At 33.7% G+C, this 23291-nt stretch overlaps 2 protein-coding genes across 2 annotated transcripts; one reads left to right on the top strand and one right to left on the bottom strand.

Moving 5' to 3' along the window:
* Positions 1–2417: 2417 nt before the first annotated feature.
* LOC132722111 (uncharacterized) lies at positions 2418–3302 on the bottom strand. Its single transcript, XM_060706545.1, has one exon. The coding sequence runs from the start codon at positions 3300–3302 to the stop codon at positions 2418–2420; it is 885 nt and encodes a 294-aa protein (XP_060562528.1).
* Positions 3303–9079: 5777 nt separating this feature from the next.
* Positions 9080–11886, top strand: LOC132722112 (uncharacterized). Its single transcript, XM_060706546.1, has 3 exons — positions 9080–9241; positions 10215–10438; positions 11165–11886. The coding sequence occupies exons 1-3, from the start codon at positions 9130–9132 to the stop codon at positions 11315–11317; spliced, it is 489 nt and encodes a 162-aa protein (XP_060562529.1). The 5' UTR covers positions 9080–9129; the 3' UTR covers positions 11318–11886.
* The last annotated feature ends 11405 nt before the right edge of the window (positions 11887–23291 follow it).

Raw genomic sequence — 23291 nt, 5'->3', positions numbered from 1 at the left:
TTTTTGTACTTTCGTTTTACACAACCGTATGAACTTCGAACACAATAGTAACAATTAAAAGTCCACCTAAATTAAGTATGTTTATAGATTAAACAATACATTATCTTCATACTTTTATTACATCATTATTATTGTTGTAGAATCCGAAACTTTCGACATTTATTCGGGCTTGCTTATGGTTGTACATCAATGGGCATTTTTAAATTGATATTAATTGCCAGACATATTTTCAATCATAGTTATACCGAAATAAACTTTATTTTCCTTAGGATTTCAAATATATACATTCGTTATACATTATGATTACACCCAGTTACTTTTTGTTTACATACAAACCTACTTTCAAACTTTATTAAGCCCAAGGTTATTATTAATAATAGCTGAAGTGTTCCGATCCTGTTTTTGTAAGCTATATTTTAAATCTATAAAAATGTTTTGTGTGTAGAACACATTTACTATTATATTGGTTATAGACAAATTACTTTTTTTTAAAGGTGCATGCCCTCTAATAGTAAAATGAAAAAGGAAATGATATAAATATTATGTAAACGATCAATACTTGCCTAGTTTAGTTTAATGTGTGAAACTATTGTTACAGACATCTTAATTCAAGAAAGAAAATTGACAAAATCGTCAGTAGAATGTGTTTTTTTTCATCTCCCGTCAATCTATTCCGTTACTAACCCAGTAGAAAAAGATAATTTATTCAACATGGTCACGTGTCACAAGAAAATTCTCTCGACTGGTATGCCCGGGGTCGTATTTTAAAGTTAGTAAATGTGTGAGCTGGTGAAACTAATCACATTTCATATAACCGGTCATTACATATATGATGTAATTAGTTATAACTGTTTAGTACCGCAAATTGCGGCAGATATCAAAACCAAATTCTATATGTTTGATACGATCCCGGAGCCCGTGCGTTCCTGATCCGATATTGTCACGTACTATCACGTTGTACAAAAAAACCCGGATGTAAGAATTCCGTGTAAGGCATGCTGCTTTAAAGCTTACTCAGGATTATTTTATTCAGGAAGTAGATATATAATGAATCTGGAAAGTGACAAATAGTTAAAGAATTACTTCTTTACAACATAATTTACCCAAATACCTACACTTATCCAAAGCTTGCACATTTCTTCTTTGGTTCACTTGGTTTGTTTCAATAAAGCTTCTTATAGCAGTCTTTCATCGAAGAAAATCTTATGATTACAGACCTGGATTAAGCTTCATTCCCCGAATTTTAAAATGAGTTTTGTCATTTATAACTTTAATGATTAAAGGAAAATTCTATACTTTCAAGAACAAATAATAACTTAATTATAACGATAATTGTGAGTTATGCATTCATTATGCGAAATTAAAAAAATATCCGTCGAAAGGAAGGCCTATGCAAAAAAGTAGAAACAGCTCAACACTAAATTATAATAACACATTTAGCTTATCTGAGCTTATTGAACTCCTAAAGTCATGTTTTTAATTGCCATTAAATTAAAATAAGTGTCAGTCTCAGTGCAAACATGTCAAAATATAACTGTTTTCTTAGCCATATTTTGATTATTTTTTCTGTTACCTTCTTGAGACATGCTGCTTTAAAGCAAAACTAATTCAGGATGATTTTCACAGAAAGTTTTCCTCATATGCCCAGTATTCCCTATTCGTCGACTATTCCTCATTTGATTAGTACTCCTCATACGTCAAGTAATTCTCATACGTCAAGAAGTCCTCATAAGTCAAGTAGTCCTCATTTTTCATGTAGTCCTCATTTTTCATGAAGTCCTCATACGTCAAATAGTCCTCATACGTCAAGTTGTCCTCATTTTTCATGAAGTCCTCATACGTCAAGTAGTCCTCATACGTCAAGTAGTCCTCACACGTCAAGTAATTCTCATTTTCATGTAGTTCTCATTTTTCATGTAGTCCTCATACGTCAAATAGTCCTCATACGCCAAGTAGTTCTCATTTTTCATGTAGTCCTCATATGTCAAGTAGTTCTCATACGTCAAGTAGTGTTCATACGTCAAGTAGTCCTCATACGTCAAGTAGTCCTCATACGTCAAGTAGTCCTCATACGTCAAGTAGTCCTAATACTTCAAGTAGTACTCATACGTCAAGAAGTCCTCATTTTTCATGTAGTCCTCATACATCAAGTAGTCCTCATACGTCAAGTAGTCCTCATTTTTCATGTAGTCCTCATTTTTCATGTAGTCCTCATACGTCAAGTAGTCCTCATTTTTAATGTAGTCCTCATACGTCAAGTAGTCCTCATACGTTAAGTAGACCTCATACGTCAAGTAGTCCTCATACGTCAAGTAGTCCTCATACGTCAAGTAGTCCTCATACTTCAAGAAGTCCTCATACTTCAAGAAGTCCTCATACTTCAAGTAGTACTCATATGTCAAGTAGTCCTCATACGTCTAGTAGTCCTCATACTTCAAGAAGTCCTCATACGTCAAGTAGTCCTCATACGTAAAGTAGTCCTGATACGTTAAGTAGTCCTCATACGTCAAGTCGTCCTCATACGTCAAGTAGTCCTCATTTTTCATGTAGTCCTCATACGTCAAGTAGTCCTCATACGTCAAGTAGTCCTCATACGTCAAGAAGTCCTCATTTTTCATGTAGTTATCATTTTTCATGTAGTCCTCATACGTCAAGTAGTCCTCATACGTCATGTAGTCCTCATTCTTCATGTAGTCCTCATTTTTCTTGTAGTCCTCATACGTATAATAGTACTCATACGTCGAATAGTCCTCATTTTTCATGTACTCCTCATACATCAAGTATTCCTCATTCGTCAAGTAGTCCTCATACGTCAAGTAGTCCGCATACGTTAAGTAGACCTCATACGTGAAGTAGTCCTCATACGTCAAGTAGTCCTCATACGTCAAGTAGTCCTCATACTTCAAGAAGTCCTCATACTTCAAGTAGTACTCATATGTCAAGTAGTCCTCATACGTCAAGTAGTCCTCATACTTCAAGAAGTCCTCATACGTCAAGTAGTCCTCATACGTAAAGTAGTCCTGATACGTTAAGTAGTCCTCATACGTCAAGTCGTCCTCATACGTCAAGTAGTCCTCATTTTTCATGTAGTCCTCATACGTCAAGTAGTCCTCATACGTCAAGTAGTCCTCATACGTCAAGAAGTCCTCATTTTTCATGTAGTTCTTTTTTTTCATGTAGCCCTCATACGTCAAGTAGTCCTCATACGTCATGTAGTCCTCATTTTTCATGTAGTCCTCATTTTTCTTGTAGTCCTCATACGTCAAATAGTACTCATACGTCGAATAGTCCTCATTTTTCATGTACTCCTCATACATCAAGTATTCCTCATTCGTCAAGTAGTCCTCATTTATCATATAGTCCTCATTTTTCATGTAGCCCTCACACGTCAAGTAGTCCTCATACGTCAAGGAGTCCTCATACTTCAAGTAGTCCTAATACGTCAAGTAGTCCTCATACGTCAAGTAGTCCTCATACTTCAAGAAGTCCTCATACTTCAAGTAGTACTCATATGTCAAGTAGTCCTCATACGTCAAGTAGTCCTCATACGTCAAGTAATCTTCATACGTCAAATAGTCCTCATTTTTCAAGTAGTCCTCATATGTCATGTAGTCCTCATACGTCAAGTAGTCCTCATACGTCAAGTAGTCCTCATACGTCAAGTAGTCCTCATTTTTCATGTAGTCCTCATACGTCAAGTAGTCTTCATACGTCAAGTAGTCCTCATACGTCAAGTAATCTTCATACGTCAAAAAGTCCTCATACGTCAAGTTGTCCTCATTTTTCATGTAGTCCTCACACGTCAAGTAGTCCTCATACTCCAAGTAGTCCTCATACGTCAAGTAGTCCTCATACATCAAGTAGTCCTCATACGTCAGGTAGTCCTCATACGTCAAGTAGTCCTCATTTTTCATGTAGTCCTCATACTTCAAGTAGTCCTCATACGTCAAGTAGTCCTCATACGTCAAGTAGTCCTCATACGTCAAGTAGTCCTCATACGTCAAGTAGTCCTCATACGTCAAGTAGTCCTCATTCGTCAAGTAGTCCTCATACGTCAAGTAACCCTCATACGTCAAGTAACCCTCATACGTCAAGTAGCCCTCATACGTCAAGTAGTCCTCATACGTCAAGTAATCCTCATACTTTAAGTAGTACTCATACGTCAAGTAGTCCTCATACGTCAAGTAGTCCTCAAACGTCAAGTAGTCCTCATTTTTCATGTAGTCCTCATACGTCAAGTAGTCCTCATACGTCAAGTAGTCCTCATACGTCAAGTAGTCCTCATACGTCAATTAGTCTTCATACGTCAATAAGCCATCATAAGTCAAGAAGTCCTCATTTTTCATGTAGTCCTCATATGTTTTGGCCTCAAACGTCAAGTAGCCCTCATACGTCAGAACTCTCATACGTTAAATAGTCCTCATACGTCAAGTGGACCTCATACGTTAATTCGACCTCATACGTCAAGTAGTCCTCATACGTCAATTATACTCATACGTCAAGTAGTCCTCATTTTTCAAGTAGTCATACGTTTTGCCCTCAAACGTCAAGTAGCGCTCATACGTCAGAACTCTCATAAGTTAAGTAGTCCTCACACGTCAAGCATTCCTCATACTTCAATTAAGTGGACCTCATACGTTCAGTTAACCTCATACGTTAAGTATACCTCATACGCCCAGTATTCCCCTTCTTCATAGGCCCAGTATTCCTCATACGCTAATTAGCCCTCATTTGTTGATCATTCGTATTTTGAAAAAGGGCTCCTGGGATATGGATCTTTTAATCTATACGTTATATAAAATAAACTTTCATGAAAAAAATGTAAATTCTTCAATTGTTTGAATATGGTGTTATTTTTTCTCCTAATGATCTTGTTATCATTACATTTAAAATTGTAATCAGTCATTTACTGCGATATCTTTACTCGATTGTAAATCGACCGGTTCAAGTGTCTGTAGGACACCCTCAAATTATAGCTGATTAAGTTTTATATTACATTGCGAAACATTTTGTGATCTTCGTATGACTAAAAGTCATTTGTGTATGTTTGGTATTTATCGTCAGCTATATATAGAGATTATATATCTACATGTATGTAAAGCAATTTCTGTTTCGTACGGGATTAACACGGACATACGCATAATTTGGAAATAGATCTACCTAATCGGACATTAATAAAATTTCAGTCATGAAGTGTTTTCTATCAATAAGTGTGATTTTATTGTTAAGTCTAGATCGTGCCGGTGCTATATTATACTGTGAGTACTAAGGTTATTTATTTACATGTATGTTTTTTTTAAACTTTATTTATTCTTTACGAAGAGCTGTATATTCCATTAAAGTGACATTATGCTTATTCAAGCGTATAATACGTATAGTAGGTGAACAGGTGACCGTCACAATAAGTTTACTTTTTAGCCATAATTCTTTTTAACCCCATAACTTACTTCGCGTGACCGATAGGAACCTTGTGTGACCCAAGGGAATTTCTGTAAATATCCATCATTTCCGCTGATTAAAAGATATTCAGGAATAAGGAGAATGTCTTGTTTGGGGCATTTGTAAATTACTGATTAGTTATCCAGATCAGCCAGTTTGGCGGATCGGACGCAGAGGTACTGTGCGTTTAGGATAACTATTTAGTGACATAACTATTTAGTGACTCGGTGGTCAAGTCCACTATAACGGTGTAAAACAGTTATCATATTGTGCTTAATATTTTAAGACAAGCAGGCTTGCCATATAAATTAAAATACCGACAAATTTACAAACTGTCGGCGTAACGCAGTAGGTAAAGTTGTCTGGTAAATAGTTACATATCAAATCAAGACAGCCGGGTTCGGTCCCCAAAAAAATCTGTATAATTATCAATCGAGTTAGAGAATGTTTTCTTTTTCTTGTAAAGATTATTAGTGCTGTGTTATTTCCTATTAACTTCTCATTTCACTTTTGTCTTTAAATGTTGCTATATTTAGCAAGTTGATGCAACCTGATACGGAATGCATACATGTACATAAATTATCTCAATTATAGTTAAGTTGGCACGAAAAACTTGTGCACTGCAAAAGTACTATGACTACTATATATTACACACTGCACAGGATAAAAATTATTATTTCTGGTATATCTAAATTATTCGATATCATAACAAAACAGCCTTTATATTCCAATTCATTTGCATCTAATGTAAAACTTAAAAAAAAAAAATAGGGAAAGAAAAAAAAGGGCAGATAACCTGTGAGGCTCGAACTCATGATAAAATTCATTTTGTATGGCATCCTATTAACTTAACCCTTAACCAACTTTTGCCATGGAGACTTTTCAAATTCTAGTTCTTATCTTGAATCATATTCACATCTAAATACCCTGTTTTACCTATTCATACAAAGGTTGTAAACTTTTGTGTACACAAAAAATGCAACGTCACCCTCACATTATCTTAGCGGCACAGTATGACCAAAAATATGCGTGAAAATCAACGATAAAAAATCCCAAACAAAACAAAACTTCCGTATTTACACAAACCTTTCAATACACTTTTCAACTTTATGCAAGCGCAAGAATTTCTTTCAGACGACACAATATATTATTCAGCATTCTTGTTTCTGTTTGTTTATAGAGGCGGAAATATATAGATGAAGTTGGAAAGTTTTTAATGAATATGTATCAAGTGTTAATCTTTACACTGTTAATTATTGTGGTCATAGCACAACTAAATGCCCGTTATGCTTTAGAATTGCTTATATTTCTATTTACCAAAGCCTTTTATGGTATCCTGCTATAGTTTCTAAAAAGTTACAAATTGTCCAATTACCTAAACCATCTTATGCTTCTGTTGCTTTTTAGCAATTAGTTAAGTTACTTTGATTTAGTTTTTGTATGAAAGTCAAAATACTACTGTGTTAACATTTTGTTACATATTTATTCAGCACCTCTTTCTTTAGGTGAAATCATATGAAACATGCTTAAACATTATAAAATCCCATGTCTGCCATTTCAAAAATAAGAAAAACTTTATTTCTTTATGAGGCCTTTAAGACATTTTGTCAACTTTAAAGCGGCCTTCAGCTTTTATTTTTTGTTGGAAAAATAATTCCGTGTTGTTTCAAACTAAGTATTTCAGTAATTTTATCTTAGAAAAATGCATCATATCACTGTTCTTCTTCTGTATCTTCTTCAAAACAGCGTCCCAAGAGCGGTGACGTTCGTTTCTAAAAATAGAAGATCAGTAGGCAAGCTCCATTTTCCATCTTTCCTTTGATTCAACAATAATATGAATCGATTAATTATAAAAAAAAAAACATAGTTAACCTTTAGAAAAGCTGAAATCAGCTTTAAGGAAACATATCAAGAATATTTTTAATATATTTTAGTATTAGAATACGAACTTAAGGTGTTTTTTTTTAATTTCAGACTACATGGACGACAATTGTAATGGCGTTGTGGACATCTCTTTCATAGATCAAATACGACTGCAGCTAACACGACACAGTTCATACAGGGCAAATATGAACTGTAAACTACTTATTACTGCCAACACAACGGATCGTTTGATGCTTTACTTTAAGGTTGGGTGATTATTTTATGTTAGGTCTATAATAAATGTCAACGGTTTATTAAGACATTCAAGACAGACAAAACTTGCTCGAGATATTAGATTTCCGGATTTATAAAATATAATCATGGATTTAGAAACTATATGCCACCTCAGGATAAATTCCTAAATTTGTTAAAATATATGCCATATACAATGTATTTAAGATAGAAATAAAATCGACCCTATGGATCACATTTCGATTTTTAGCATGTGATTTAGTTTATACAAATTTATTAAAGTTCGATTGTGTTGGAAGCTATAAGCTTATTGAAACACTTTCGAACCAGTTCATTTAACCAACCAGTACTTAAAAATATTACAATGAATGTAAAGTTAATTGCTCAAGGGGACAACGGCTTGCCCTTGACAGAGTTTGAACCCAAGTGTTCAGCAAACTAGTCCGACGCGTTAACCACTCTGCCAGCATGTGGTTTAAAGATCTTAATGTGTTCACAATACCTTTGATACTTGGATAATATTTAAATGGAGTACAGATAATATACATACATGTATATCTCCCTTTTAAAATCTTAGATTATCTAAATAGAGGGACTTTATTGTTATCTACATTGATTTTCGTATGTAGGACTTTGATGTCGAAACAAGTGCTTCATGTAACCTTGATTATTTTTAAGTTCATGAGGGCAACGTTTTAAAACTCCCCGGGTTTGTACCAGGAAAAATTATTTTTCCCCTTTTTTTTATTTACGAAAATTTTTTACTCCCCTTTTAGTTTCAATTTTCACTGGAAAAAAAAAAACCCACACTTTCCTCAATCTGACTAGCATCAGCTCCTAATTAAAGCTACGCATTAGGATCTGGCGGACACCAATAGGATGTCACCTTCTCGTGACGCTTTAAACAGCCAATCATCGGCGAGCTTTCACAATTTTGAAAGCGATGCGGGTTCTAATTTTAATCGCTTGAAAACCAATGCTGAGTAGATAATTTTCACTATTTATCAAAATGAACGTGGGCCAAATACGATGGCAATCAGAACTACACGCAAGAAATACCTGAAGTAGATCTGAATTTAGTGAGATTATCTTTCCTCTATGTCAGATGAAAAACTATGCTTGCATATCAGCTAAATTATCTCCCCTTACTCTATTTGTTTTCCTTTTTGTGTCAGGCAAAATTTTCCTCCATATCAGATAAATAAACTATGCCTGTAAATCAGATAGTAACTATCTTTATATATCAGGTAAATTAACTTACATATTCACTACATGTCAAGTTAACAATAATTAAATAACAGGATTTTCCTGTTAAATATTACCCCAGTTATTCACTTGAAAATTACGGGAGTTTTATTTTGAACAATATGCATGTAGTAGTTTTGCTCTTGAATATCATCGAACATTTCCTCTTGAATTTAACAGCTGGGAGTTTTTATCATGAATATTACCGGCGTTTTAAACAAAGTATTATTGGAGTTAAGGTTGAATATTACCGGCAATTTCTTTTGATCATCGAAGGATTTTTTTCTTTTGAATATTACAGGACTTTCAAAGAGGCAATGTGGAAGTTACATGAGTAGCACTGTGAGAAAAACAAGTGGCAATAATCTTTTCCTCTACTTTAAAAGTGACAGCTCTTGGCAGGAGAGAGGGTTTGATATGATCATCACTCAGTATCACACCGGTAAGTTCTTTACCATTGTCATTTGGATTGAGATAGATGGCTTTTATGATTTAAGATCTATATTCATGCATGTTTATTTTGATACTATATTTTAGAATGTGTATCTTTGCCCCGGTTTAGTGATATTTAAGATGTTGTTTTTCCCCTTGAAATAATCAGGCAGTTCAGCCCTTTCCACGATATATATCTTTGAACATACTCTAACAGTTTTCAATCTGAAGAGACAATTCAATTTTTCACTTTTTTGTTGGGGGAGGGGGGATGTACTTACTGAATACGGAACAGTGCTGACCATGATTTTGGTCCTGCACTAGTCGCAAAAGTAGATTCAGTTTCCAACAGTAGGCTAAGTTTTAAAAAAAGCAGGCAAGGTAACTTTGCAACAGGCACGATTTGTTTCAATTATCTTGACAATGATATAATAATATTTCTAATATCATGACAATTTTATACTTATTAAAGCGTCGTGGTATTGATTGGTCCAAACCAACAGAAAGCATGGAGAAAACAACAAGAACAAAAACAAAAAAATGGGGAAAAATAAACGAGATCGGTCAGCAAATATATACTTACATACCTCATAAAATACATAATTGAGCCGTGCCATGACAAAACCAACATAATGGGTTTGCGACCAGCATGGAACCAGACCAGCCTGCGCATCCGCGCAGTCTGATCAGGATCCATGCTGCTCGCTATCAGTTTCTCTACTTGTAATAGGGTTTGTAAGCGAACAGTATGGATCCTGATCAGACTGCGCGGATGCGCCGGCTGGTCTGGATACATGCTGGTCGCAAAACTATTATGTTGGTTTTGTCGTGACGCGACTTATTTATTCACACGAACCAAAACCAACTAAAACCAACTTTCGATTTCAAAGACATTACACAAAATACGCCTAGTGTGAGGTTGTTTACAAATTAACCTTTTTTGTTTGAAATATTCTTTTTTATTATTTCTGTTTTTGTTGCAGGTATGTGTCACGAGGATGAGTTCTCGTGCAGTAATGGACGCTGCGTCTCCTCTGATTTGGTGTGTAACGGGTACAATCCATGCGGGGACTATTCCGACTGTGCCAGCGAGCTTGCCGCCGGAGTTATTGCCGGCATTGTCGTCGGGTCCTTCGTCTTTGTCATCTGTGTAATGTGTTTGATATTGTGTCGTGTTCGAGTTGTCCGCCGACGACGACGCCAATATGTGAGTAGATTTTGTAAAATGACAAATATTTATGTTTATACATGTATAAAGTATAATGAAACTTTGACTGCATTTTAAGTATGTATAATCTCATATTAAGCGTTATAAATTACTACATTTCATTATTTAAGAATTCAAAATTTTGTTTTTACATTAATTAATCTAAACAGTCAAGAAGACTATGTTTACTGATTAAAAATTTAGCAACATCTTTAGTAACTTGTATTAAAAGTCAAAAATTCATATTGTCTGTTTGTTCTCTAATAATACATTACGTATTGAAATTATTAACTACATGGTAATATGTCTTGAAAAAAGGATAGCTTTTGTTGACAGATGGTTTTTTTACTAAAAAAAACAAACAAAAAAACAAAACGTTGTAATACTGTAGACTATGCCTTGAAGGTTAATCAATGTTTAGCCTTTCTAGACAGAAGTTTTTATGCCTTGTCTTTAATTTTTTTAAACCTTGCTTGATTACATTTGTCAACAGTATAGAACCTCACCAGATGTACATGCACTCTAACAATACTCTATTTTATGTTTTTTTATATTGAAATAAATTTGTTTTCAAATGGACGGTTATAAAATGAATTCAAGATAAATCCGTTACACAAAGTAAACAGGTAAAATACTTGCCAGATCAACCAGTCTATGTAAAGTCTACTGACACGTGTTTTTGTGAATGATATCAAAATTGTAATCACTATAATTTTACAATTACAGGACGGGCTACATCAACCAGTTAACGTTGTAGCAACGACAGCTTATGGATCGGACTACAACCAGCCGGTACCCCAGCAATACCCATCCATGCCATATCCAACCGGGCAGCAGTACCCTAACTCACAATACCCAAATCAAACGTATCCAAATTAAACATTAAAGTGTCACTTCTGAAAGACAAATGACAGATTTTGTTGGTATTGTATAAAGGATTTTTTGTCATGGAATAAAATTGTGTAAATTTGGCGCATATATCGACATTAAACATTCAGCAGAACATTTAAACTATACCGAATGTCGAGATGACAGGACCAGCACATAATAGACTACATGTAAATCTAGTTTAAGAAAGCATTATATTTAAGACCTAAATTCTTAAAACATTTTGTTACTTACTGATAAACTGAAAAATTACATGTCTGTAACATAATAATTATTTTCTGATGTATGATGTGAGTTTTGTGTATATATAGATATTATTGCTTGTCGAAACTGTGGGATTATATTGAATTGTGCAATAATTACTAAACATTCTTGTATAAAAACTGAAAAAAGCGTTAAAGGAAAATCACCACGAGCACATGCGTCGTTATTGTACCTACTTTATCATGCGTTAATTAGGACGCCATTTAAAAATAGCTGACTATGTACAAGGACGGCCAAATTTTATTATTGTACCATAAATTGATAGTTTATACGAATTTATTTTATGTTGGAAGCTATTTAGGCTTGTTGAAACTCTTCCGTTCCTGAAATCAACCAGTACTTAGCAGTGAATGTAAAGTAAGTTCTAACTCAAGGAAATAACGGCTTGTCGAAACCACAAGGCCAGCATTCCATAGAATACTAGTCTGACATGTTTACCATTCCGCCACGCCGCCACTTGACTAATTGTCAAAGGACATTACACTTAGACGTAAAACACATAACGAACCTGATTTTGTACACGAAAAACTAATAACAAAACACAGAAATGCCGAATCAGACGTATCAAAAATAGCCCCAATACACCTTTTTTCGTGCATTACCAATTGCAGTTCTAAATCCCACGTCCTGTTTAAAATGTATTATTTTGCTTCTACAGTTGTTACTGCATCAACCCTTTATTGTGCCTCCTAGCGAATCGCTTGATATTGACTTATGTTTTGTATTTTCATGAAAAGAGTGCCTTCCACTGTGACATCATTACTGTGACGTCAATATTTGATATAAATACCAATATGGCGGCCTGCAAACATGCTCACCACGGTTCACAATATGTAAAATAATCTTAAAACTATTCACAAGGGGATTCGGATACCTTCAATTCTTGTACAGTGTATTGTCTTTTAATGATACAATGACCATTGAGATAAATCTAAAAAAGAAATAAAAAAAAATTCAAATCCTCAAGAGTAATGCCTTTAAAAAACACTAGTCTTTTTCTTTTCAAAATGACCCCAAAACTGTTTTGGTTTACGAAATCTTAAGCGGTCAATTTCAAAATACATGTATTTTTTGTATAAAAGTTTTCTTTTTCTTTCGGATTTAATGTTTATATTCTTTCTTACATTGACACAAATATTCCCTACTTGCTGGAGTTTTACATTATATAAATTAAGGCATTTACATATATATGCATTGCATTTCTGCATTCGGCGTCAAACCAATCATCACCCTTTAAAGACTGACTGTCTGAAAATTAAACATGATTTTTATTTGTATATGTTCTTGAAAAAAGAGGAGCTGCAACTTCCCTAATTAAACAAGTGAAAATACTTATGCTGTCAAAAATCGTGTTTAACACCCACTTGGCTATTACAGTCACCTGTTACTGACGCAAGGGATATAAAATGATAAATATCGTTTTCAATACAATCAAAAAGATCTATATCAAGGTCACACTGAAAAGAGATGATCTGTTATACGGTATATTTAGTGTGCGGTATATAACATTTTCATCATTCAAGATATTTCAAAATACCTTGGCACTAATGTTTATCTAATAAGACGACAAGTCATGCACAACGCCTAGACCCCTACCTCAAAGGTCAAGGTCACACTTGGAAGTCAAAGCCTAAACACGGGGGAGAATCACGCCGTTCGTTACCCAAACAAACAAGATGGCGGATGCAGCCAAAAAGTAGGTTTTTCCCTTTTTTCTCGGACATTCGTGATATTCTGATGTTAAAGTACATATAACAACCTTCTCCACACTTTTTATGGAACACAGGATTTTATTTCATGATGTTTCGTCCCGTACTTCATCTGAAATGCGCGTCACCAGATTCGAAGCGAGAGAGTTTTCCACCGGTTTGATCGTGGTAACGTACGGCTTTTTCTCTAAAATTCACTGTTTCGTTTACATAATTATATGTATATAAACTGAAATCACTGACTTTAAAAAGTTGTAATATGTCGTCATCTAAACATTCATGCCCATTCTGGCTAGAATTACCGCTGAAAATATTAATATCTTGGCATTTTCCGGAAATGATAACATATGGCGCACAAAATATCAATGATAACGTACGGCGCATTTTTTTCTGATTAACTGATTTTCTTTATAATAGAAAAGTTATGTTTACAAGACATAAGAGAATGTGTAGAACCAAATTAAGAAACTGAAATAAATAATATTAGTGTCCAGCTTTATTTGTCATGCAATGAAAGCGTTGTAATTCTTAAAAATTCTTTGTGTAAATTTTCATAGAAGAACAAAAATCGATGATATATCAAAGTCCGTTCATAGCAGCCTTCTATTTTTCATAGTGTTTCATATAACCGCGTTTGTGCAAATGGACAGGTATAGTGACGAAATAAAGTTAATATTAATGAAGCCAAATAAAGCTTGACACTAAGTATGTTTGTATTCATCCGTAGCTGTTCTACAGAAATAAGAAATATTCTCCGGTCGCTATCGCTCCCGTCGAAGTTTCTTATTTCTGTAGAACAACACGGATGAACACTTACATATACTTCGTAAACACTAGTTTAAGAGTAGCGTAATCATTTTTAAAACCGTTCTTTCATAAAGATAATGACGTCATCTAAGCTCATGAGCGGTCTGGCATTAAAGGTTTCAGACGGGTTTTCGGCATGGATAAAAACATCGAAATCCAAATCCGATTTGAAACTTTATAATTAACACTAGAAATTAATAAGCAAATTCCAATGTCACTCTTTTATTGCTGATACCTGCAATACTTTTTTTACAGAAATTATTGTTTTTGTTGGGGCGTTTGTGGAAAAAAAACGCCAGAATATGATAGGCAAATTCTTGCATGTAATTGTTTTGATCAAATTATGACGTTCCTTTCATTTACAATTATGAAATCCGCAATTGATGCGAAGGGACCTTCATTTTTTAGGATATGTGTATAAACATATGGTAATTGCGTTTATGTGTTAAAAATCGATTAATATACAACAATTTTGCATTAATGGTTCATGTAATGTATGTTTTTTGTATGTATGTACATGTATATGTGTGTATGTATATGTATATACAAGAGACCTATAAGTTACTGGTTTAAAGATCAATTTTGAAAATGTTCATTATGTAACTCCTTAAGAAAATTTCGGCTGGTATTTACTTTATCAATCAAAATTGATCTTCTCCAAACTTTTTCATGATTTTTGATATTATGTTTATATGAACAGTTCGTTATTGTGCATTTTTTATGTCCTCATCGGCTTTAAAGCCTATTAGAATAAAATAAAATGTCTACTGTCTACTATAATAAACAAGAAAAATAATACATAAGTCGTGGTGGTGCTTGGGATAATCACTTGATACTGTAAATGGCAGCCATTTTACGATACGAAAATGCCTGGCCCTCCTCGGACAGTTTATCCTGCCGAAAAGATGTGAAAAAATACTTGCAATTCAAAGTTTGTTTGCTACATAAAGATTATCGATTTACTCTTTGCAAACTTTTTCTCTGCCTGATTGTAATAACATTGATGTGTTTTCAATGGCTTAAACCATCACGTTATCAATACACATAAAGGTGTGAACTAATTTCGTGTTCATTAAAATTATTCCGTTATTAGACATATAACAATCTTATTTACAAATGAATTGACAACTCACCCCCTAAACAAAACATAATAGACTCAACCAAAACAAGCGTCTGCTTCTTTACCTTACTATGTAGTTGCATGGCCATGATTATCAATAGCAAACCAAATGTAAGAGCTAATAATACTATGACCACAGCAGATTTCGTACAAACAAACTGTAAGGCTATGTCGCGTAAATATATCTGACGTCATAGTGGAACAACGTCACGCTAAATGGTATCGTTTCAATATTAACCGCCCGACAAATAAACAGAACATTTCTTATTTACTAAATTCTTTTAAGTTTTTCGCATAATATTATTTTCTTAGTCATTCAATAAATTCATTATAGAACCTACACTCATTCATTATTCTCTGTTATGTATTTTTCTTTCAATGAGCGACCAGATTGAATAAACACAGGCTCATCTCATCTGGGTGTAAGCTAGTCACAATCACTTTTCGTTTTGTAAATGTTTGACGTGGTTCAAACATTAAGATTTCCTTATCAAAAATTTGTTAGGAATGATTTTAGACATTTTTTCAGATATCTATCATTTCCTACATAAAAATAATTCATTATCAGCTGATAAATGGAAATCCACCAAGTAGTAAATTGCGCCGTACGTTATCATTGATATTTTGTGCGCCATACGTTATCATTTCCGGAAAATGCCCCGATATTAATATTTACAGCAGTAAATCTAGCCAGAATGGACATGTATGCTTAGATGACGACATATTACAACTTTTTAATGTCAGTGGTTTCAGTTAATATACATATATGTAAAAGAAACAGTGAATTTTAGAGAAAAAGCCGTACGTTACCACGATCAAACCGGTGGAAAATTCTCTCGCTTCGAATCTGGTGACGCGCATTTCAGATGAAGTACGGGACGAAACATCATGAAATAAAATCCTGTGTGCCAGGAAAAGTGTGGAGAAGGTTGTTATATGTACCTTTACATCAGAACATCACGAATTTCCGAGAGAAAAAAAAGGGAAAAACCAACTTTTTGGCCGCATCCGCCATCTTGTTTGTTTGGGTAACGAACGGCGTGATTCTCCTCCTTGCTAAAGTAGTCAGTTACAGGGTATGATGCCAAGTCAGGCCCATACAAACAAAATGTCATTGGGGAATTGTCCACATACTTTGATTGATGAATGGATACAAAATATACCCTGTAACTGACCATAACCTGTATTGATATTGTGTTTGTCACCTTGTGTGGCTTTGAAATAGTGGTTATAAGTATACTCGTACACATGCATTTCTGTTGACACATACATAGGAGGTATTTCGCTATATTTCTTTAATGAATTTATTGTCACTGGCATGTATATATCTAGCATTGAAAATCCAGATCCACTGCGGATGATCACGTGACCAAAATCGTACAATGGGCTCATAAAATGGCGGCTTAAACGCTCGGTAAAAGAAATAAAATTGAGGTAAGTATACAGCTTACGTTAAATTTATATGTAAAACTAGGCCGCACGAAACCCTTGAATAAAAACCGCGCCCTGTTCTGTTATTGGTTACTTTGTAGCTCTCTCTGTTTAGGCTTGAAAGTCGAAAAAGTTGTTTTGGCTTATGAGTACAATAGGCGAACAGGTACTAAAATGCGTTGTTTTCAGTAGAAGAAACGCATTTTGAGCAAAATAAGCGATTGACATCTTGTGCACAATTGCATGTTTGCCCGTCATGAACAATTTCCATCCTTTGTAAAGTTGCATAACGAAGTCGTACATCTTTTTAAAAAACGAGTTCAATGGTCGATCCAAATTTAATGAGTACAATGGCCGAACGATTTTATTGCCTGTCCTATTTCGTCAGTTTTTTTTTCATTGGATTATGCTTGTGTCTCGCTTCCTGTCTTTGAAATCATACAAATATAATATTTGAAAATGAAAAGTAATAAGAAGTGTTAAATTAAATGAATTCAGTTTGCTTGCTATAAATTCTTTGATAACACACATGTACATCCGTTTAAAAGTATTTACAATACAAAAATAAAATACAAACATGTATATTATATAGAATTTATTTCACCAGCAAAATATCAATTTCAATAACATACATAAAATGTCAGTTTTGACAGTTATTTTGGAAATAAAGTCACTTGTTTTTTCTTTTTTTTTCTTTTTTTTTTGCATTTTAGACGCAGAAAAAGGTCCTCCTTTAAATGAATTCAGTTTGCTTGCTATAAACTGTTATCTTTAAAGTATTTATATATCTTACTACCTTTTTTTCAGCTAAGATAAAATAAATAATAGCCCGTCAATAGAACTCAGGAACACACCAACTAACTAACTAACTAACTAACTAACTAACTAACTAACTAACTAACTAACTAACTAACTAACTGATTAACTGATTAACTAACTAATTTACTTACTTACTTACATAGTTACTTACTTACTTACTTAGACTTACTAACTAACTTACTTACTTACTTACTTACTTACTTACACTTACTTACTTACTTATTTACTTACTTATTTACTTACTTACGTACTTCAAAATCATTTGAATCATTTACTAATATGGTTGAAAATTTATAAATTATTGAAGAGTAGATGGATTTCGTAAGCATGACGTCTTTTAAAAAGTATCATGCATTAAGTAGTATTTTAAATGAACAGAAAAAGAAAAACTCTTTCCTAGCACAAAAGCGCTGAAAATTGTTTCCTTAAACGGCTTTCGAATGTGTCACATTGCAAGTTACATGATTACCGCCGTATTTTTACGGCATCTGTGGCTGTTAAGTTCAAGATTTCAACATCATTTGCACTATACTTTTATGTACATTTATTGTTATGTTATTAATATCTTACATGTATAATAAATTTGCAATAAAATTATAATTAACTAAAAGACGTTTAGACTTGAGTAATATCAGGAAAGGATTCCTCTTATTTCCATTGAGTGCTACGAGGTTTTCATGGCAAAAATCCCATATTGATTATTTTTTATCTGTAATTGTAGAAATATCCGAAATTATAAAGGAAAAAATGTATGGTTTCCAAATTATCACTTTCTAAAATTCCTTTAACTACTTTTATATTGAACTTTACGTATTATTTTGAACATGTATGCATTGTTAATAAGCACTGTCACGTAAAATACGTTCATCTTGTGACATCATTATTTCAATATAAGACTTCTGCAATCGAAAACATTTTTGGTAGAACATTATCTACTACATTGTATGTTAGTTATCAAATAAACACAAATTTTACTCTATACTTAGTTAATTTATGTAGCATTTAAACTGATTTAAAATGGGACACTCGTTTTTGCGATGGATGCGCCCTCAGGCGCGTTCAGAGCTATGTCATCTACACATGGGATTTCGTCGGCTACAATCGCGCAATGTGTCCTCAACCGAATAACAGCCCACGAAATAGTACATGAATTTGATCCTATGAAACTCCCATATTTCGTCATGATATCTTAAAAACTTCCATATTTAGCCTTTTCAATTTCAAATTAAGTTATCCAAGTTAAAATATAAACGTATTTGATTGGTAAAAACGCTGTAGCCCCGTAGTATTATTGCGCAATTATGCAAATAACTGCTGAAACAATTTACCGCTGTCGAAAAAGTAGGACAGCAAATTATGCTATAATTAAGGAGTAAGCTCAATAATTCATAGAAATTATAAGCAGGAAATAAATATTTCCCCATTAAACAAAACATTTTTATTAACAGATCAAAAGTTTTTCGTGACTTTAGAATAACTCGCGCATTAATAAAAGAAGAACTATTTTCGTGACCCATACAGCGGGTTTAGCTGAAATCAAGCAGTTATCAATAAATTAGACTACAGTACAATGGTTAGTATTATGAATAATGCATGCAAAAAGGGAGTTTATCAACACTTTACCACCATGTAGTCTTTCATGGTAATCTTTATTGAAGGAAGTTATAATATCAGTTCTACTTCCGATTCTTGTGTTTTGTTTACATAGTTTTCTAGATCACGATATGAGTGATTATAATAGCCTTCGACCAGAAGATAACACTATTCTAAAGATTCTGCATCATCTGTGCTAACTTTCGGACGAGTAAATAAATCAAAGCGCTGAAAGCACTGATGTATTCGCTGCGCATTATAAATAAATATGTGTCTTACTAAAAACGTTGCAATTGTAACGAATAAAGGAATATGGGCCACTGAATTATTATTAATCTGATAGAGACATTATTTAACACTGGTTGTTGAATATTACATTGAAAGACGGAAAGAAATAAGAATAAACTGAATGAGAACAACTTTATTACATTATCTAAGTGGTACAATAAAATATACATCCAAAATATGAATGCATGCAGTACATTCATGACTAGATCCTTAACATGATGAGAGAATTATGTTATAATGAATATATATACAGTAACAATACCTAGAATACTATATTGCTACATAAGCTTCAAATGTAATGACAGACAGATTACCTAGCTAAAGCATTTCAGTTTTGATGAAAAGTGAAACTTGGAACATGTTAATTTCATGAAATTTAAGAAGAAAATATAGGTATTTTTGTAAAATACTTTAATTTTAAAAATTTCTGAGATTAAAAAAATACAAAAAAAGTACTTTTAATAGTTTGAGTATAATATTTTTAATTAGCCTGTAACAGTCAAAAATAAATTTTAAAAGTCTGTTATTTACTTTTTTGCAAAGAAACATTACAAATGGAATGGGAGCATGAGGAAATGGCTTTAATAATGCAAAACAAGCAAAATGGGACAATAAGAGAAAAGGATGGTTGTAATATCTAATCTTTTTTTACCTACTGTGACCTTATCATGCAAAAGACCAAATTGATTTTAAGCGTTCTTGCACACAGTAAATGAGAATTTTTGACGTTTTCAAACTGAGTAGTTTAATATGACATTATTGAAATATGGATGATGGACAGACCAGGAATCTTTGACTGTCTGTAATAGCTGAGCTTTTGCTAATGTGAGCTAAAAAAATGAGAATACTGATGTCAAGGATGATTCAATAATATCCATATTAAAGAAAACACAGCTTTAAAACCAATTGCAATATTGATAAATAAGAGGGCCATGATGGCCCTGAAGTCGCTCACCTGTATAAAGGCCCCCGTAGCGGGGCCAGTTTAAACCCGAGGGCTTTTATTTGAACAAACTTGGTAGACACCCATTAGAAGATGTTTCATGCTAAACATCTAAGGTCTAGCTGGTCAAGTTTTTTTTTACACATATAGTTAAAAACAATGACACACCTGGGGCAGGGCCAGTTTGGACCCAAGGGCTTTTATTTGAACAATCTTTGTAGACACTTACTAGAAAATGTTTCATGCTTAATATCTGAACTCTAGATATTCAGATTTTTTGAAGAAGATTTTTAAGTTTTTGCTATATATGATGTATTATATATTTTGCTATCAAAAATTTACAGTTTGTGTCCACAATGATAATAGCATATAAATAAGTATTATCTTGTCACTTGTGCCTGGTTATATTAAAAAAAGACAATTTCTAATAAAGGAATGTACAAGTTTGTTTTGTGTATGTTAAGAACAACTTAAGCATGTAAATAAAAAGCACTGGGAACATGGTATTTTAAAGGTATTATAAGTAGATTTCAACAATAATAAATGAATGATTTCAAAATTTAAAAAAAAAAATGGGTCAAAGACAGAAAAGGTCGGGTTGCATTTCTATACCAAATATCATGATGCTGTAATGTTTTGAAAAATATTTACCACTGACCATTAATGTGGAAAATTTAAATAAGTCAGTTAACAGGAAGCGGATGAGTGAAAGACTTGAAATCAAATCCCACAGTATAAGACCATGTGTCAATGCTGTTTGTCAAATATCAAGAGCCTATGATAAGTAGTTGCTAAAAATCTGTCACAAAAATTTCCTACCATTGACCATTAATGTTGAAAATTTAACGGTAAACGGGGCTTGGTGAGCGACAGACCTGAAATCAAATCCGACGGTATGGGACCATGTCAATACTGTATACCAAATATCAAGAGGCTGAGATAAGTTGGTATGGAAGACAAAACTATGAAACTACGAACATTTGTTTACATAAATTCCATAAATAAGTTCAAGGTGGAGGGGGGGGGGGGGGTAATTCTGGAAATAGTCATGCTTGTCACACAACATATGTGTAATGATAAGAAATATAAACAAGAGGGCCATGATGGCCCAAACACGCTCACCTGTATATAGGCCCCCGGAGCGGGGCCAGTTTAAACCCCATGGCTTTTATTTGAACAAACTTGAACAAAGGTCTAGCTTGTTGGGTTTTTTAAAAGAAGGTTTTTTCAAGTTTTTTTCTTTACACATATAGTTAAAAACAATGACACACCTGGGGCAGGACCAGTTTTGATCCCAGGGCTTTTATTTGAGCAATCTTTGTAGACACTTACTAGACAATGTTTCATGCTTAATATCAGAACTCTAGCTATTCAGGTTTTTTCGAAGAGGATTTTTAAGTTTTTGCTATACACATATAAGGAAAATGAATAACCCCTGGGGCGGGGCAATTTTGACCCCAGGGCTTTTATTTGAACAAACTATGAAGACACTCACTAGAAGATGTTTCATGCTTAGTATCTAAACTCTAGCTATTTGATTTTTTCATCAAAAAAGATCTTTTAAGTTTTTGTTATATGCATATAAGGAAAATGAATGACCCCCGGGGCGGGGCCAATTTTGACCCCTGGGCTCTTATTTGAACGAACTTGGTAGACAACCATTAAAACATATTTCATGCTAAATATCTTAGCTCTAGCTCTTTACATTCTTTAAAAGAAATTTTTTTAAGTTTTTACTATATGCATATAGGGAAAATCAATGACCCCCTAGGGCGGGGCCAATTTTGACCACAGGGCTTTTATTTCAACAAACTTGGTAGACAACCATTAGAAGATGTTTCATGCTAAATATCTTAGCTCTAGCTCTTTTGGGTTCTTTAAAAGAAGATTTTTTAAGTTTTCACTATATACATATATAGGGAAAATCAATGACCCCCCAGGGCGGGCCGATTTTAATTGTAGGAACAAAATTAGAACAAGTTTGGTTTTGGACCTATAGGTGATACCATAGACCAAATATCAAAGCTCTAGGCCATTTACTTTCAGACCAGAAGATTTTTCAAGTTTTCACTATATGTATGTAATGAGAATCAATGACCCCCCGGCCATTATTTGAACAATCTTGATAGAGGTCTATTACACAATGTTTCATGCCAAATATCTAATCTGTAGCCTTTGCCAAATCAGAGAAGAAGATTTTTTTTAGATTTTACTATATACATATAAGGAAAAACCTATGACCCCCCCCCCCCCCAGGGCGGGGCCAATTTTGACACTAGGGACAAAATTTGAACAACTTTGGTAGAGGACCCATAGATGATACCATATACCAAAAATCAAAAGCTCTGGCCCATGTACTTTCAGACAAGAAGATTTTTTAAATTTGTGTTTTTTTGAAATCCATTTCTGGCCCTATGACCTACATATGCAACAGACCGGAACCATTTGAACAACTTAGAAAGGGGCCCACCCAAGGATCATTTCTGTAAAGTTTGGTCGATGTGCAGTCATTGGTTTCAGAGGAGATGTTGTTTATGTTAAAAGTTGACGAGACACGACGACGGACACAGGGCCATCACAATAGCTCACCCTGAGCATTGCTCAGGTGAGCTAAAAAGTAAATTAAATTACTTATAATATTTCTTTAAAAAAAGTTCAAAGGGATATTAACCTGAAAATATTGCTTTAAGAGTAAATTATGAACCTAGTCACATAAGATGTAATTGATGATAAGGAATATGTAATTGAAGTAAGAGGTAGATGCCTTTGAAACTAAAAAAGTCATAGTAAAAAATAATATTTTTCAAGTAAAAAAAAATCTAAGTTCATGGGGAGGTAATTCTTGCAATATTGGTGCTAGCGTTTACAACCTTGTCACATAACATTTGGTTAATGATAAGGAACATATATTTGAAATATGAAGTTGATCCCTTAAGAAATAAATAAGTAACAGTAAATAATAGCTGTCGGTAGGACAGCAACGCTCTACCA

The sequence above is a fragment of the Ruditapes philippinarum genome, unplaced genomic scaffold (genome assembly GCF_026571515.1).
Source record: "Ruditapes philippinarum isolate M1 unplaced genomic scaffold, ASM2657151v2 ctg7735_1_1_1_1, whole genome shotgun sequence".
Classification (NCBI taxonomy): domain Eukaryota; kingdom Metazoa; phylum Mollusca; class Bivalvia; order Venerida; family Veneridae; genus Ruditapes; species Ruditapes philippinarum.
Note: the sequence above shows the minus strand (reverse complement) of the source record. Positions and strands in the feature narration are given on the sequence as shown.

Bases quoted from the DNA above. Each gene is read 5' to 3' on its own strand.
- LOC132722111 (XM_060706545.1), bottom strand. From the start codon at position 3,302: ATGAAAAATGAGGACTATTCGACGTATGAGTACTATTTGACGTATGAG.
- LOC132722112 (XM_060706546.1), top strand. From the start codon at position 9,130: ATGAGTAGCACTGTGAGAAAAACAAGTGGCAATAATCTTTTCCTCTAC. The intron at 9,242-10,214 runs GTAAGTTCTTTA...TTTTTGTTGCAG, and splicing joins CATCACTCAGTATCACACCG to GTATGTGTCACGAGGATGAG. The intron at 10,439-11,164 runs GTGAGTAGATTT...TTACAATTACAG, and splicing joins GCCGACGACGACGCCAATAT to GACGGGCTACATCAACCAGT.